The sequence below is a fragment of the Polypterus senegalus genome, chromosome 11 (genome assembly GCF_016835505.1).
Source record: "Polypterus senegalus isolate Bchr_013 chromosome 11, ASM1683550v1, whole genome shotgun sequence".
NCBI lineage: Eukaryota > Metazoa > Chordata > Cladistia > Polypteriformes > Polypteridae > Polypterus > Polypterus senegalus.
In genome coordinates this window covers 101169729-101185534 of record NC_053164.1, presented here as the reverse complement: position 1 = coordinate 101185534, position 15806 = coordinate 101169729, and the positions used below count along the sequence as shown (strand labels likewise).

The 15806-nt window shown below is 35.8% G+C and overlaps 1 protein-coding gene across 2 annotated transcripts in view; it reads right to left on the bottom strand.

The window, feature by feature from the left end:
* ggcx (gamma-glutamyl carboxylase) overlaps positions 1-15806 on the bottom strand; it is a 72881-nt gene that overhangs the window by 55436 nt on the left and 1639 nt on the right. Inside the window, exons 1-4 of one of the 2 annotated variants that reach the window (XM_039769381.1) lie at positions 12295-12405; positions 6744-6891; positions 2714-2872; positions 781-946 (exon numbers count right to left, since the gene is read on the bottom strand). In XM_039769381.1, coding sequence (XP_039625315.1) covers positions 781-946; positions 2714-2870 — 323 coding nt within the window. In that variant the 5' untranslated portion in view covers positions 2871-2872; positions 6744-6891; positions 12295-12405. Of the gene's footprint in view, positions 1-780; positions 947-2713; positions 2873-6743; positions 6892-12294; positions 12526-15806 lie in introns of those variants that run through there. The other variant, XM_039769380.1, reaches the window with a different exon arrangement.

Genomic DNA, 15806 nt, shown 5'->3' with positions numbered 1-15806 from the left:
TTAGTTAATAGTTTCCAGCGAAAATAATGAACAATTCAATTTCAGACTTAGTTAATGTTTTTCCTAAATTGATGTTTACAGCAGCAGCTCCAGTTAGCTGCACATGCTACAGTGTAGTGAAAGCAGTAGTATCCAGAACAATATAAATATCTACATCATAGTATTTCTCATTGTAAGAGGCAATCATTCACATAAGTACTTGGTTAATTATAATAGATACTTTAAATCTTACACAGACAAAATCATATACACATGTGCACATACACACACAAGGTGTGACCATTTAAGTTGGAAAACAATGCCACTGCTATAAACATACAGTACCTCAACCTCTGTTTCTGGAATACCCTTGAGTTCCTTTGTCACATTATGCTGGATGTCAGAAATGGTTTAAAATCATCATTTTATCCATGACAGTTTTAATTTTTTGAGAAGAGTCAGAAATCATAAGGTGCTAAATCAAGTGAATAAGTGAAATACTTTCTATAATCAGTTACACACCATCTTAAAAGAAATGGATATGTGCAAAAAATAAATAAATAGAATATAGAAAATAATAATAACAGTAATAATAAAAGTGTATCTGGCTTAGGATAAGAAAAAATGCGTCTCCCTGCAGACTTCAGAACTCCTTAATTCCCTGTATTCCTGTTAGACATTTGTCCATCACAATACCAGTGCTCGAAGCTTAAAATGGAAATTATAGTTTGCTTTATCTAAAATGTATAAGCTTAGCCATGGTTACCAAGAGACTGAAAGAAAGGAAAAAGAGCAAATTACCAATATCGATTGGCATCCATGATAGTCAGCTGAAATCCAATGAGCCCATATAAGTAGGAATGATTGTTCCAAGTAGTTTTGTCCAAGAAGAACACATACCAGTAGGTACTGATAAACATCAGACAGGATATGCGATAAAGGCAGCCCAACATGATCCCAAGTGCTCCTGGAAGAACATGAAAAACATTGTAAAAGTAAATACAGTTGTGTGAAAAACTATTTGCCCCCTTCCTGATTTCTTATTCTTTTGCATGTTTGTCAAACAAAATGTTTCTGATCATCAAACACATTTAACCATTAGTCAAATATAACACAAGTAAACACAAAATGCAGTTTTTAAAATGATGGTTTTATTATTTAGGGAGAAAAAATCCAAACCTACATGGCCCTGTGTGAAAAAGTAATTGCCCCCTTGTTAAAAAATAACCTAACTGTGGTGCATCACATCTGAGTTCAATTTCCGTAGCCACCCCCAGGCCTGATTACTGCCACACCTGTTTCAATCAAGAAATCACTTAAATAGGAGCTGCCCGACACAGAGAAGTAGACCAAAAGCACCTCAAAAGCTAGACATCATGTCAAGATCCAAAGAAATTCAGGAACAAATGAGAACAGAAGTAATTGAGAGCTATCAGTCTGGTAAAGGTTATAAAGCCATTTCTAAAGCTTTGGGACTCCAGCGAACCACAGTGAGAGCCATTATCCACAAATGGCAAAAACATGGAACAGTGGTGAACCTTCCCAGGAGTGGCCAGCCGACCAAAATTACCCCAAGAGCGCAGAGACGACTCATCCGAGAGGTTTACAAAAGACCCCAGGACAACGTCTGAAGAACTGCAGGCCTCACTTGCCTCAATTAAGGTCAGTGTTCACGACTCCACCATAAGAAAGAGACTGGGCAAAACGGCCTGCATAGCAGATTTCCAAGACGCAAACCACTGTTAAGCAAAAAGAACATTAGGGCTTGTCTCAATTTTGCTAAGAAACATCTCAATGATTGCCAAGACTTTTGGGAAAATACCTTGTGGACTGATGAGACAAAAGTTGAACTTTTTCGAAGGCAAATGTCCCGTTACATCTGGCGTAAAAGGAACACAGCATTTCAGAAAAGAACATCATACCAACAGTAAAATATGGTGGTGGTAGTGTGATGGTCTGGGGTTGTTTTGCTGCTTCAAGACCTGGAAGGCTTGCTGTGATAGATGGAACCATGAATTCTACTGTCTACCAAAAAATCCTGAAGGAGAATGTCCAGCCATCTGTTTGTCAACTCAAGCTGAAGCGATCTTGGGTGCTGCAATAGGACAATGACCCAAAACACACCAGCAAATCCACCTCTGAATGGCTGAAGAAAAACAAAATGAAGACTTTGGAGTGGCCTAGTCAAAGTCCTGACCTGAATCCAATTGAGATGCTATGGCATGACCTTAAAAAGGCGGTTCATGCTAGAAAACCCTAAAATAAAGCTTAATTACAACGATTCTGCAAAGATGAGTGGGCCAAAATTCCTCCAGAGCGCTGTAAAAGACTCATTGCAAGTTATTGCAAACGCTTGATTGCAGTTATTGCTGCTAAGGGTGGCCCAACCAGTTATTAGGTTCAGGGGGCAATTACTTTTGCACATAGGGCCATGTAGGTTTGGATTTTTTTTTCTCCCTAAATAATAAAAACCATCATTTAAAAACTGCATTTTGTGTTTACTTGTGTTATATTTGACTAATGGTTAAATGTGTTTGATGATCAGAAACATTTTGTGTGACAAACATGCAAAAGAATAAGAAATCAGGAACGGGGCAAATAGTTTTTCACACCACTGTATATTGCCGATTATTCATTATTTAAATTTCACATTATAAAATAGACGCTGCAACATATAGTAAACATCACAACCAAACAATATCTAAATACCTGATGAAAAAGTATTCACTCTTACCAAACAACATAACAACATAAAGCAGGTACATCCAGTCCATCGGCAGAGGCTTTAGGAAATTGAACAATGGAAATCGACATACATCCATTCCATCCAAGTACTTGTAATCCAAAGAGCTCATCCCTCGCTCTTGGGGAATATCAATCACCATAAGCATTCCTGTGAAATAACAGCAAAATTACAATAAAGAAAACCATTCTATTACTTTTATTGCCATGATCATGGATGGAATAATCAAAATGCAGTGACTAGTTGAAGCGATGTTGTTCTGGGTTTAGTCCTATTTTAACTGCACAGATTCTGAGATTACACCCAACTTAAAAAAACAGGGGACGGGAATTCAAGAGCTTCAAAAAACGAACAATTAGAGCAGCAATAATTACCCCCATATTTTTTACTTATATCTGAGGTAAATCGATATACAATTCATGCCTATTTTAATGTTCTTACTTTTAAATTAAAAAGACATTGCTCTCCAGAAACAGACAGACTGGAACAAAGTAGTAAACAAACAGGGACCCCCAGGTTCACATTACACCAACACTGCTAGGTTGATCCATGAATGAATGGAATTTATGTAGGCAGACATTCTGTTCTCATAAGTTATGGCCTTCCCTAAAACACAATCCAGAAACAAATAAGATAAACCAGAAGTACTTTGGGCTCCAATGTGATGCAACTTCGTTTGAAAGAAATTATATATTCATTTGTCCAGAATAAAGATATAGAGCACATTGCACTGGAATTCTGCATAACAAGAGCACACAATGCAATCTAAGTGTAAAAGGGGAAGAAACATTATAAAAAAGCAATATGTATACCATAAACAAATATCTCCAGATGACCAATTGCATGCAAATCTTAAACAATTCAAGTTCAGCTACAAAATATAGAATTGAGCTTAAAAGCAGATATATTCAACTAAAAACTCAGTTGACACACAGTTCTTCAGAACTGGAAAAATCACACTCTGCACTGCATCCATATTAGGAGACAATAATAGACAGAAAAATGTTATGTAAAGCTATGTCTCAAGCTATTTAAATAAGTATAGTAAATCCCTAGAATAAAGAAAATCAAATTTACTCTAGTTTCTGGTTTAAGGTGCTACCTTGAACAGAAAGCAGAAGCATATGCAGGCTCAGACTTTATTCTTGAAGCAATCTTTTGATTCAAGAAATGAAACTATTAAGTACAACCTTTCTTATTGATCAGTCACACTACTGTTTTAATCTTGCCACATGCCTGAGTTAGGAAGAGACAGGGACATTACAAATAACAGTTTGTTTTTTTATTTTATAATTTAATAAACTAAAACATACTCCCTCATTTAACAACATCACGAAAGAACAAGCCACTAAAAAATACAGTCGATTACCAAATTCTGAATGATGACTAATACAGAGATAGATAATTGCAAGAAACAATCAGAAAATTATTCTGTCAGAGGTCAGAGTTTGGTGCAGGAAAAACAGCTAGGAAAAGTGGTATCCTCTCACAGATTAGAAAACTACCTAGAACTGCAAGTTGTGATCTATATAAGCACAGAACCATATAGGGTTGTGTAATGTCTTAAAAGTTCACATTGTCATTCAAAACATGGTTGAGATACAATACTATTGTCCCTCTAGTGGGTAGAAAGGGAGAAATGTTTGTGGATTACGAATAATTAGGAGCTCTACTGATAATACTGTGAAAAAAGAATGTACATGGGTTAATCACTTTAACTTAATTAAACACAGCATCCTCAGTTGTACTTTTTCTACCACCATTTGAAAAAAAAGAAAAAAAAAAAAGTGACTCGGCATGCATTATAGAAAAATATCATGCTTCATGGTGTTTCACCGTGGCTTGGCTATAGTGCATAGTTTGCCTTTTCATATCATGCGTGCCAATGACATGCTGCAAAGACAGCATGAGTGTTGATTGGTATTGGAGCACAATGGCATTAGCATTTTAAAAAATTTACTTCTTTGATATATAGTGTAATTAGTTTATTTTAGATCTTGTGTATTCAGTACAATTACATTCCTATTTTCCTGCAAGCAGTGCTTGAAGTAGAAACAAATTACTAGCAGTACTTTGTTTACTTGGCATCTTTTTCCTCCAAGCAATTTGTTATTATTTTTGAAAGATGGGGAGAACAGGGAATAAAACATGGGAGGAGATGGGGGGGGGGGAATTCAAAAGGAAAATGGCATAGTTACATTCATTTCCTGAAGACATTATTAAAAAATAAAATTACAGGTAGTCTATATGTGATCTCAAGTTGCTTGTGCTTTCAATATCAGTGTAGACTTCTATTGGATATTCTACTGTTTGTATGTGTAGTCTCGTAGTTAATGTAAAGTCACTTTAATATTTTTAAGTAAATGCTCTAACTAAATGTTAGCTGCACTGTCCAAATTTGAAATGTTAAAACTTTCTTCCAAGATTTTCTTCCTTCTCTGCAGATGCAGCAGAAAGCTTCATGCTATTGAGATCGACACTGGCCTACCAGAAGTATTTGAATATCGGAATAAATAGGTTCACAAAATAGTTTGTTGGAGAGAAAGACAGATTTTTGCTTGACCTAACCTTATTTTAAATACTTGCTTGTTTGTAGATTAAATTATTGATTGTTGCTTAATTTGTTGCCAAGTAATCACAGATTTTCTCAAATGGTAACACTGAAGCAATTGTCGTTTCAACACTTTTTTGTAAAGTCATGTGGTTTTAGGGATGAGGCAATGGTCAATGAGATAATTTATCACAAACCGGTTGAACACATTATCGCTGCAAGTAAAAACTGTCAATTAACTCCAAACATTTGTAGAAATTTCCTTGCTAAACTGTAGCTGTGACTTTTATTTTAATCTCACAGGCCTTACAAGGATGCTTCCAGGCACTTGCATTTGCAGCCGTAGACGTGTGAGATTTCTGTGCTATGCCAGTTTGTCAGGAGTGGACTGTAGCTAAGGAAAGGCAGACTCCGAGTGCCCATGGTTTGTCACTCTTTACTTCTCTCTTTTAAGGAGCTCACTATCTTTGAAATGATTGCTCACTGTGGTTGCACAAAGTAGGAATTCTTTTGCAACTTTGGGCTTCATGATTCACAAAACAATCCCGTTTGTAGTGATTATGATGTTAGATGGTAACAGATACTAAATAATTCTTATACAGAAACTAAAGTAAATTAGTTCAAGCAGTATATACACCAAATATGGATGATAAAAAAATTGCAGTGGTTGCCTAAGGTTATGATCATTAACTAAAATGAAAATCAACACTAAAACTATAAATGAAAAAACATTTTTGCAAACTGAAAAAAACAAGGAGTTTGCATGTTCTCCCCATGTCTGCGTGGGTTTCCTCCCACAGTCCAAAGACATGCAGGTTAGGTGCATTGGTGATTCTAAAATTGTCCCTAGTGTGTGCTTGGTGTGTAGGTACGTGTGTGTGTGTGTGTGTGTGTGTGTGTGCGTGCGTGCCCTGCGGTGGGCTGGCGCCCTGCCTGGGGTTTGTTTCCTGCCTTGCGCCCTGTGTTGGCTGGAATTGGCTCCAGCAGACCCCCCGTGACCCTGTAGTTAGGATATAGCGGGTTGGATAATGGATGGATGGATGGGTGAAAAAAACAAAAGTGTTATGTAACACTAAAATGATACAAAATGATTACAGTAGCTTAAAAGACTAAGTTAAATAAAATAAAAACAGATCAAAAAAATAAATCGGTTATCATAATATCTGTAGAGAAGGCGGTGTAATCTATTTTTATTAAACTGGACCTCCTCCTTCCGTTTGTCTGGGTCAAATCTTAAAACTAATTTAAAGCCACTTTTGGTGAAGCAAATTTCTTCATATTTTGCATACATGTTCAGTATCGATAACAATACAATAATCTGTCAAAACTGATGCAATTACGTAACAAATTTCACCATACTTAATGGTTATGCAATTGCAATTAATGCACACACAGCAATGACTGAGAGAGAGAATATAGTGAGATATAGGAGCATACAAGTGAGAGACGCATTGGATTGTCCCCACTTGCCTTTTCCAGTGAGTGGAGTGAGTAAATATGCGTGCCGACTTTACTTGTTTACTCTTGCAAAGGAGTAGACTTGAATTATTGCCGTAAGCTTGCCATTCTGCTGTCGACGTTTTTTTTCGCAGCGACCCAGCACTAATCCCATAAGAGCCTGGACAGAAAAATAGAGACCAAAATATAATTCTTTTTAGTATTCAAATAATTCTGCAAGGAAGATATATTATGTAATACTTTTAAAGAAGCTTCCCTTTCATTAAAAATGATTAAAGAAAAATAATTTGCAAAATACTCAAAAACTTAAAAAAAAAATTTATATTGGATTTTTTACTTTTAAGTAAAATGATTTTATTTACTTTAGTTATAAATGCACTAAAAAACAAAAAATACAATTATCTTTGACCACAGTTTTCATGATTATATGTGACTAAATAAAATCGTGGGGTGCACATAAATTAATAGAACAGCTACTTTCATCATCTTATATATAAACGTCTACACATGGAAGTGTGTGTGTCTGTCCAGCCCGGAAGTGAGAGGTGGAGTCGGGGTAAGGGCTCCAGCTCTGAGGAAACAGAAAACTCGCTTAGCCGCTAATAACACAAGTGAGGCCAGCACGTCAGCAAAATGAAACCTCAGAAGAAAGACAAAGTTGCTTAGCCGCTAACATCAGCAAAACGGTATCCTTTTTACTTTTCCTCCCACCACTAATGCACAAGCGATGTGAGCATGTCGGCAAAACAAATCCTCCTAAGAGAGAGATGCCCAGAGTAGTTCTTTTCAATTCTTGACATCTCTACATTTCAGGTTTTTTTTTCTGGTGATTTTAATAGTTTCTAGGACGCAAGGTTTTTTTACAGCACAGGCTTACACAACTAGTAAAATATAAAAAACAACAACATTGTAATTTCCCACCATGCTAAACAAGTTTCAAAAATTGTTTAAATGAGATTGGTTACAGAGGTAAAATGACTCTTTGACTGTAAAACTGGACAAATCAAAATCCTGCAACCACAGTGGTAATAGTGACTTTGACCAAATGATCATATAGTTATTCTGTGATGCACTGGGAATAAGTGATTCATTTGTTTATATAAATAAAAAAATACTTATGTTACTAAACTCCTTACCTTCTCATTAAAATAACATTATCCTCTGTTTCTAATGGTGTGACCGAACACTGAGTTGTGACTGCCCCACATGGTGGAACAGTACACTTGACATGCCAAAGTGACTTCTGGAAACTAAAGCTACACTTAATGAGGTTTTTGAGGAAGCCAGGATGGATGCACTATTGACCAGTGACTGGGTCAATTTGGAAAACCAACTTAAAGTGTTGGAGCCATTTGGCATGCACATAGATCAGCTTCAAACAGATAGCCAGTCTCTGTCAGAGGTGATACCTTCCCTGCTATACATAGAGGAGAGAAAAAATTGGCACAGGCTCTTGTTAAGTCTTTGTACCAACATTTTAAATGTCTGTTATATCCCATGAGTGACAAATTTGATCCAGTCCCTGCAGCAGCTTGTCCAATGGATCCAAGTGTTTCTTTGACCCTACAGTCTAATGAGCTAATATCTTTGAAAAGAAAAGCAGAGTTATTTATATTCATTGTATATTCAAGTTCTTAGTTAATAAAATAATTAGCTTAAACCCAGAAAACCAGCCTTGGCAATCTGAAAGTGCTTCACTTGAAATGCAAAATTATCAGGAGGAGGTCATGCAGGGGTTTTTTTACGGGCACCTCTTCTGTTCTGGCAAGCTAGAGTGGTTTTGTATCCTAAACCTACCCCAGTGGCTTTGGATCTTCTGTGTGCCCATGCCTCATAAGCATTTGTTGAAGGCATATTCTCAGTTTGTGGACAGTTGTCATCTGGATTGCAAAACATTATGACCACTTCTTTGGAGCACAGAATTTTCTTGGAAATTAACAGAAAGATGTATTGAATCACATAAAAAGTCAGGCTCTCATTTGTATCACTGCTATGGTGGGACTTTAGTAAATTGTGCAAAGGAGAAAGCAGCATTTTTTGTTTCAATTATACCATTTAAATTTGGATTGCTATTTTGCATGTAGAACTGCAGTGTTTTTCATAGTCAGTTCATATTCTGTATCTGGTTTTATTTTTGTTTAGTTTTTAACAGGACAAACCTATATGTGTCTACTGACATTAAACAAATGTTATTTCCAAACCTATTGGGTCTACAGTTCTCTCATTGTGACACAAAATTAACTTTGACAAAATTGCTTTAACCATACCATAATTGCTAAAACTGAAACTAATTTATACACAAATACAATAAAAATATCTTTGTGAAATAAAGACTAAACTAAAACTAAAAATATAGTATGAAGGTTAAATAAAACTAAAATTAAGACCTGAAGAAATATAAAAATAAAAACTAGCAAAAAGGCAAACCTAGAATAATCTTTTTTGCCTCAATTCTGAATTATCTAAAAATAAAGAGATTTTTGATTCTGCATTAAATCTTGCTTTAGACAGGTCATCAACAATGGCAATTACAACCTGTTGGGAATAAGGGGGTTTTCTCTACCCTTATTTGACACTATGTTTCTTTTTTGCCAGTGCATCACCCATCAACTGACTATTTTCTTAATAACTTACTGTTCTCTTCCAAATCTTACAACTATAATACTTTTGTTATCTCTCATCATACTCCTCTTACTCTGAAACTCAAATCATTATGCTCTACTAATACAATTTGTATTTCAAACCATTAACAGTAGCAGGCGAAGATTCCATTTCTACACATATTGTTTTCCTCTACGAAAATACCAAATAGTAATTATTTACTAAGTAAAAAAACAAAAGTGGTCCCTTCTATAATATCACATGATCAAAACAAATTTGTTAAAAGGTAGACATTTATTATAAAACTTTTAACGACTGTTTAGTGCAATATATACTCCTGCAGATTCTGAACTTCCAAAGGTCTTACTTTCTCTGTATGAAGAAAAAGGTTTTGACAGAGCTAAACTGAGATATCAGTTTACTGTGCTGAACTAATATGGGTTTGGACCAATCACAGGTGCATGGGTTAAATTATTATACTTAAGGCTAAAAGATTCTATCTACATAAATAATATAAATTCAGAATATTTCACTGTAGAACATGGAAATAAACAAATATTAGTGATCCATAATCATCACTGCCACATGTACTCAGTACATTAAAAGGAGTGCTTTAGAATGTTCCTATATATTTTTTGGAGAGGCAGTGGTTTTGCTTTCCACAGGATACTTTTACTACTAGACAAACACTTTCTCTTTAACTTAAATCAAAATAATGGCAGATCAGCTGAGGCAACAAACAAGTCTTATGAAGACTTTTGTTACAGAAATATATTGTATAAGTGACTGTTCCTCTAATACACAAAGTCTTTCTCTGGCTGGGGCTTTCTGTCTTTATAGATTTTTGTGTGGAGCAGTATACCTGCCATACTACAGGATAGCAGCTATGATTAAAAAGGCTTTGAATTTTACCGAATTTGACAAAACAAGAGCAGAGTCAACTCGGCCCAGAAAAATAAATAAACATTTTCTTTTATGCTTTTAAATTCTACTCACAAGTCTAAAATACAATATATAGATATATGCAACATTTCCAGAATTTACCAGCTTACCTCAGTTTGGAAAGGAAGCAAGGCAACATTGGGAGCAAGATTACAAGTACAATCTCAACAATCCTGTGGAAAGGATGTTGTGCAAAGGATGGTATCATTCAGCTAAATAAATGTGCAATGCACACATCATATATTTCAAATGAGATAATGCCAAATATATCCAGGGAAAGAGCTTGAATGTAAGCAACGTTATGAAGCACCTACCTCACTAAGACATGTGTAATGGAAATGTCCTGCCTTTGATAGGGATGTTAGATTGGCTAGACGTTCTAAATTAATTTATAGATTGTGGGCACACTAAACTATAACTCATGACCCTGAATTAGAAAGTGTACATTTAGAAAATAGGAGAGTGACCATAGTTGTCAATTCACTTTATTTTAGTGATTATCCAAATTGTACCTTACACCACGAAGAGAGAGGATTTATCATGAAGCTTTTTTTGTTTATGCAAGTGTTTTGTCATTGCTTTTCAGTTTTTTCCTTTTATTGGACAGTTCCTTAGCTATGTCAAATATCATGTACAATTTGCCTTTTACTCTGCACACTTTTACTTTACTTCAGCACTGCCTGAATGACTACAGACCAGTACTACTCACTCCAATCATAATAAAGTGCTTTGAGAGACTGTTACTTGAACAATTCATTTTCATGTAGGCTAAAATGTATTTCATTGTTAGTTTATTGCAAGACAGTTATGAACACGGACCGGAAAAGATGTCTGATATAAATTCCAACTTTTTTTGTCAATTGACATACACAAGAAATGGAACAGTAATAAAGCTTGTGTATATTTCAGTACAAACTATACATTAAAAAATTAAATAATCTGTGTATTTGTTAAATACTTTTTATCACATTCTATGCAGATATTAATTCTGTATATAAATTATAACTGTAAGAGTCATGAATGTTTAAAAATACCTAAACAGTACAAAGCTTACCATGTTATAATTAGCCTCTTTAAAGTTTAATTTGCAAAAAAAAAAAAAAAAGACTTAAAATGATTGAAGCCAATTTTCATCATTAAAATATAAATTCTATAACATACTTAGCTAAAGGAATAAATGAAATTAAAACAGCAGACTTATAAATCATTTATAATATTAATTTCGTTATCTGATGATGATGAATCAGCTATGTGGTTCATTTGGATTTTCACAGTACAGCTTCTAAAGGTCTGCATAATATGCAAATATTTTTAAGTAAGGTTTATATGCTTGTTAAAAAAAGATATGCTGTAGTTGCAGATTCACCAGACATTTGGTGACTATTACTTCCTACCCACAATGATACCACAAGGCCCATTCAAATGTGCATTTTTGGGCTAAATAATCTACAATTCAACAATCTCCACCCAATGGTCTGGCATGAATATGAGTGTGTGTGTGTGTGAGAGTCTGTGCATTCTCCTTGTCTATTTATAGATAACCACAGTTGTTTGTCCAAGAGTCATTTTACTACGTTACACAATACTATTTATTAAGAAAAGAAAATAATTATGCCAGAACCTTTACTATTAAGGTAAACCTGCTCAAGATTTTGTTCCTACAGTATGGCGATGATGAACATGAATGAATCTATGCATGCACAGTTGATTTAAAAAAAAGCAAAAAACACAAAAGGACATTTATGGGTAGACACTTGAGGATCCAATACAGGAAGGAATACATAAAAAAAAAAAAAACTGTAAAGAATATTTAATGAGCACTTAAATATCACCTTTCCTTTGTAAATTTTTACACAGGCATTTCTGCCACAGATAAAAAGTGGTCCCAATGCATACCTTATTCATCCTTGAAAACAAACATCACACAGATAACACAGTTCTACCCCCTACAGAAGTTTGGTAAGTTAGACAGGGGACAAGTAAACATTATGAAACACTGAGGGAAGGCAAATATATTTACCAAAAAGAAATCGAAACATTCCCAAGGACGCAGGGTCAGTAGGTCGGTTCAAGAGGCGTAGGAGCCGCTCCCAGCTGGACAAGTCACAAAGTTCAAACCCAAAGAGTTTCCTCATTCTGCTCTCATCTCCACTTCTGGTCCGTGCTGCCATCATGGTCTTCCCTTTTGGATTTTTCTTTTTATCACTAGGCTTCTTACATGTGGTGGAATCAATTAATGATGCCTCTTTGACTATTATAAAGGAAAAAAAAACAAAATAAGTCTTTTTAATGTTTTTAATCCACTTGGCCTACTATAGAACTGTTTCTCAGCCAGAAGGCCATTGTGCACTTGGGGCCCCAGTATACTTCCCTTTGGGGGGCGGGAGGGGGATGGGTGCCTAGGATGATTAAAATAATCATAATATTGCAGCAAAACAAAATACACTATATACTCGCGTTTAAGTTCTCCCACTGATAAGTTGGCACTTGATTTTACCATATAATTTCCAGTACTTTATGATGTCAGTCGTATAAGTCGAATGCAGAAAACTCACAATATTGGTCCAAGAGATTATGATATGCTAAAGCCCACCTGAGAAAGTGACCACAGAGCACACTGCCTTTTTTCCTATGTATTGTGTCGACATGACCACACGGTAATACCCAAACTATTCCGAAGCAACATTTTCACCGTTTTGTGTTTTTTGTATCTCACACCTTCATACACCTTTATCGTAAGAGTATCCATTATCTATGATGAAGCATTCGATCATAAAAATATAAAGCTGGTTTTAAATTAAAAGTTGTTAAAGTGTCGAAAGAAATTGGTAACTGCGCTGATAACACAAAATTTGATGTGTCTGAGAAACTGGTGCGAGATTGGAGGAAGCAAGAAGATGTTAAAAAAAAAAAAGTGTCACATTTTTGAATGGGTGTATACGTCAGGGTCTGATTTTATGATCGATTTTTCGGGTTTCAAGACCTGACTTATACGTGAGTATATGCGGTACTCAAAACACTAAAAGTCAAACTACAGTAGTTGTGTCAAACTTATCTTGTTAAGGTCGACTACTTCATCATTGTACAAAATGTTACACACAGTGTGCAAAGACTGTCACTTTTCTCAAAGGCCCAGTTTAACAATCATTTCATGGATTGTATCTGTATATAATCAAGCTGCTATTAAAATGAGTCACCCATGTCCACTTGTGTTAACCCACATAGTGCAGCTCAGTGAAGCTACTAACCTGTAGTTAGAAGGGGAACAGGCTACTCACAATTATACATCAAGAAAAGGTGAAACGAAGGTGGCCCCACACTGCCATGAAGAAAGGTAGTGTTTTAGTATGATGTCAAAAGTGTGACAGTCTCACAAAGGATACGCTAGATCGACTTTATTCACACCCTGTTCAGTTTTTAAATCTGCACAAGTGTCATGGTCCTTGCACAGCTTACTCGACTTCTGCTGTAGCCCGACACAATACTTTTGCCTTTTCCGTTGACTTGATTATTGTATGTGGAGAAAAAATGCATTTGCATTTTTCCTTATGTTATATGTTGCAAATGGAAATACTCCGTAGCTGAATGCAGATGATAATGCATTGTTTTACCCCTTGTCATCAGGTAGAACATAACGCAGCATTAGAACCAGCATAGCCAGGTCCTATAACAGCTTCTTTCCCCAAGCTGTCAGACTTTTGAACTCTTACATGTCACCCATTACCATATCCCTATAACATTCCACCAATTATGTACTGTCACTTTGCACTTTAATATGGATATCAAGCTTTATAGCCCTACATCTTTTGCCCCGTCATATTGTATTATTACTCTGGTTGTGTTAATTTTGTTTTGTTCTTTGCTTCGCCTTATACAATTTCTTGTATTAGAAATGTGTTAGTTTTTGCATGCCCCTTGGGGTCAGAGCACAGGGTCAGCCATTGTACAGCACCCCTGGAGCCATTGCAGGCTAAGGGATTTGCTCAAGGGCCCAGCAGAGTAGGACCTATTTGACAGCAATGGGGATTCGAAACCAGCAACCTTCCAGATACCAGCACAGGTCCTTAAATATACTGTATGTTGTTTTGCCTAAGCACTGGGTGGGGACTGTAAGGAATTAAATTTCATTCAATCACATAATATGTATGTGAATGAATGACAATAAAATTGAGTTGAGTAGCTTTTATAATTAAATTATGGAAAACAGAAGTCTGCAGTCAGTAATTTTGTATTTTAAAAATTTTTGATTTTTCTTTTTATTTTCAGAAACACTGTATAATTTAAAAAGTAACACTTGAGCCAAGTTCATCAAAAATATCTCTAATGACAAATGCTGCATTTTGGCAATTACTGGTTATTACTTACCCCTCAAAAATGGCAACTCATTTTATATGATTAAGAAATCCAGACATAAGTTAAAAAAAGAAAATGACAATAAATATGCACAGGCTGTTTTTAAAATGGCTTCTAATTTTTTTATTATGCTTTAAAAACACAGACAGTTTAACAGCTCAGCAGCAAATATGCTTCATTTAGTAATTTACAGGTGCCGGTCATAAAATTAGAATATCATGACAAAGTTGATTTATTTCAGTAATTCCATTCAAAAAGTGAAACTTTACACTGGACCTCAAGCAACGTGGATTCTGTGCCTCTCCTCTCTTCCTCCAGACTCTGGGACCTTGATTTCCAAAGGAAATGCAAAATTTACTTTCATCAGAGAACATAACTCAGCAGCAGTCCAGTCCTTTTTGTCTTTAGCCCAGGCGAGACGCTTCTGACGCTGTCCCTTGTTCAAGAGTGGCTTGACACAAGGAATGCTACAGCTGAAACCTATGTCTTGCATACGTCTGTGCGTGGTGGTTCTTGAAGCACGGACTCCAGCTGCAGTCCACTCTTTGGGAATCTCCCTCACAATTTTGAATGGGTTTTGTTTCACAATCCTCTCCAGGGTGCAGTTATCCCTATTGCTCGTACATTTTTTTTCGACCATATCTTGTCCTTCTCCTCGCCTCACTATTAATGTGCTTGGACACAGAGCTCTGTGAACAGCCAGCCTCTTTAGCAATGACTTTTTGTGTCTTGCCCTCCTTGTGCAAGGTGTCAATGGTCGTCTTTTGGACAACTGTCAAGTCAGCAGTCTTCCCAATGATTGTGTAGCCTACAGAACTAGACTGAGAGACCATTTAAAGGCTTTTGCTGGTGTTTTGAGTTAATTAGCTGATTAGAGGGTGGCACCAGGTGTCCACGATATTCTTATTTTCCGAGATACTAAATTTGGGACTTTCATTAGTTGTCAGTTATAATCATCAAAATTAAAAGAAATAAACATTTGAAAAACATCAGTCTGTGTGTAATGAATGAATCTAATGTACAAGTTTCACTTTTTGAATGGAATTACTGAAATAAATCAACTTTGTCATGATATTCTAATTTTATGACCAGCACCTGTAAGTTCAGAAGAGCACCTCTGTCAAGACTGCAGCCAAAGTACATGTGGTTAAATAACATAGCTGGTGTAGGGGCCCTTTA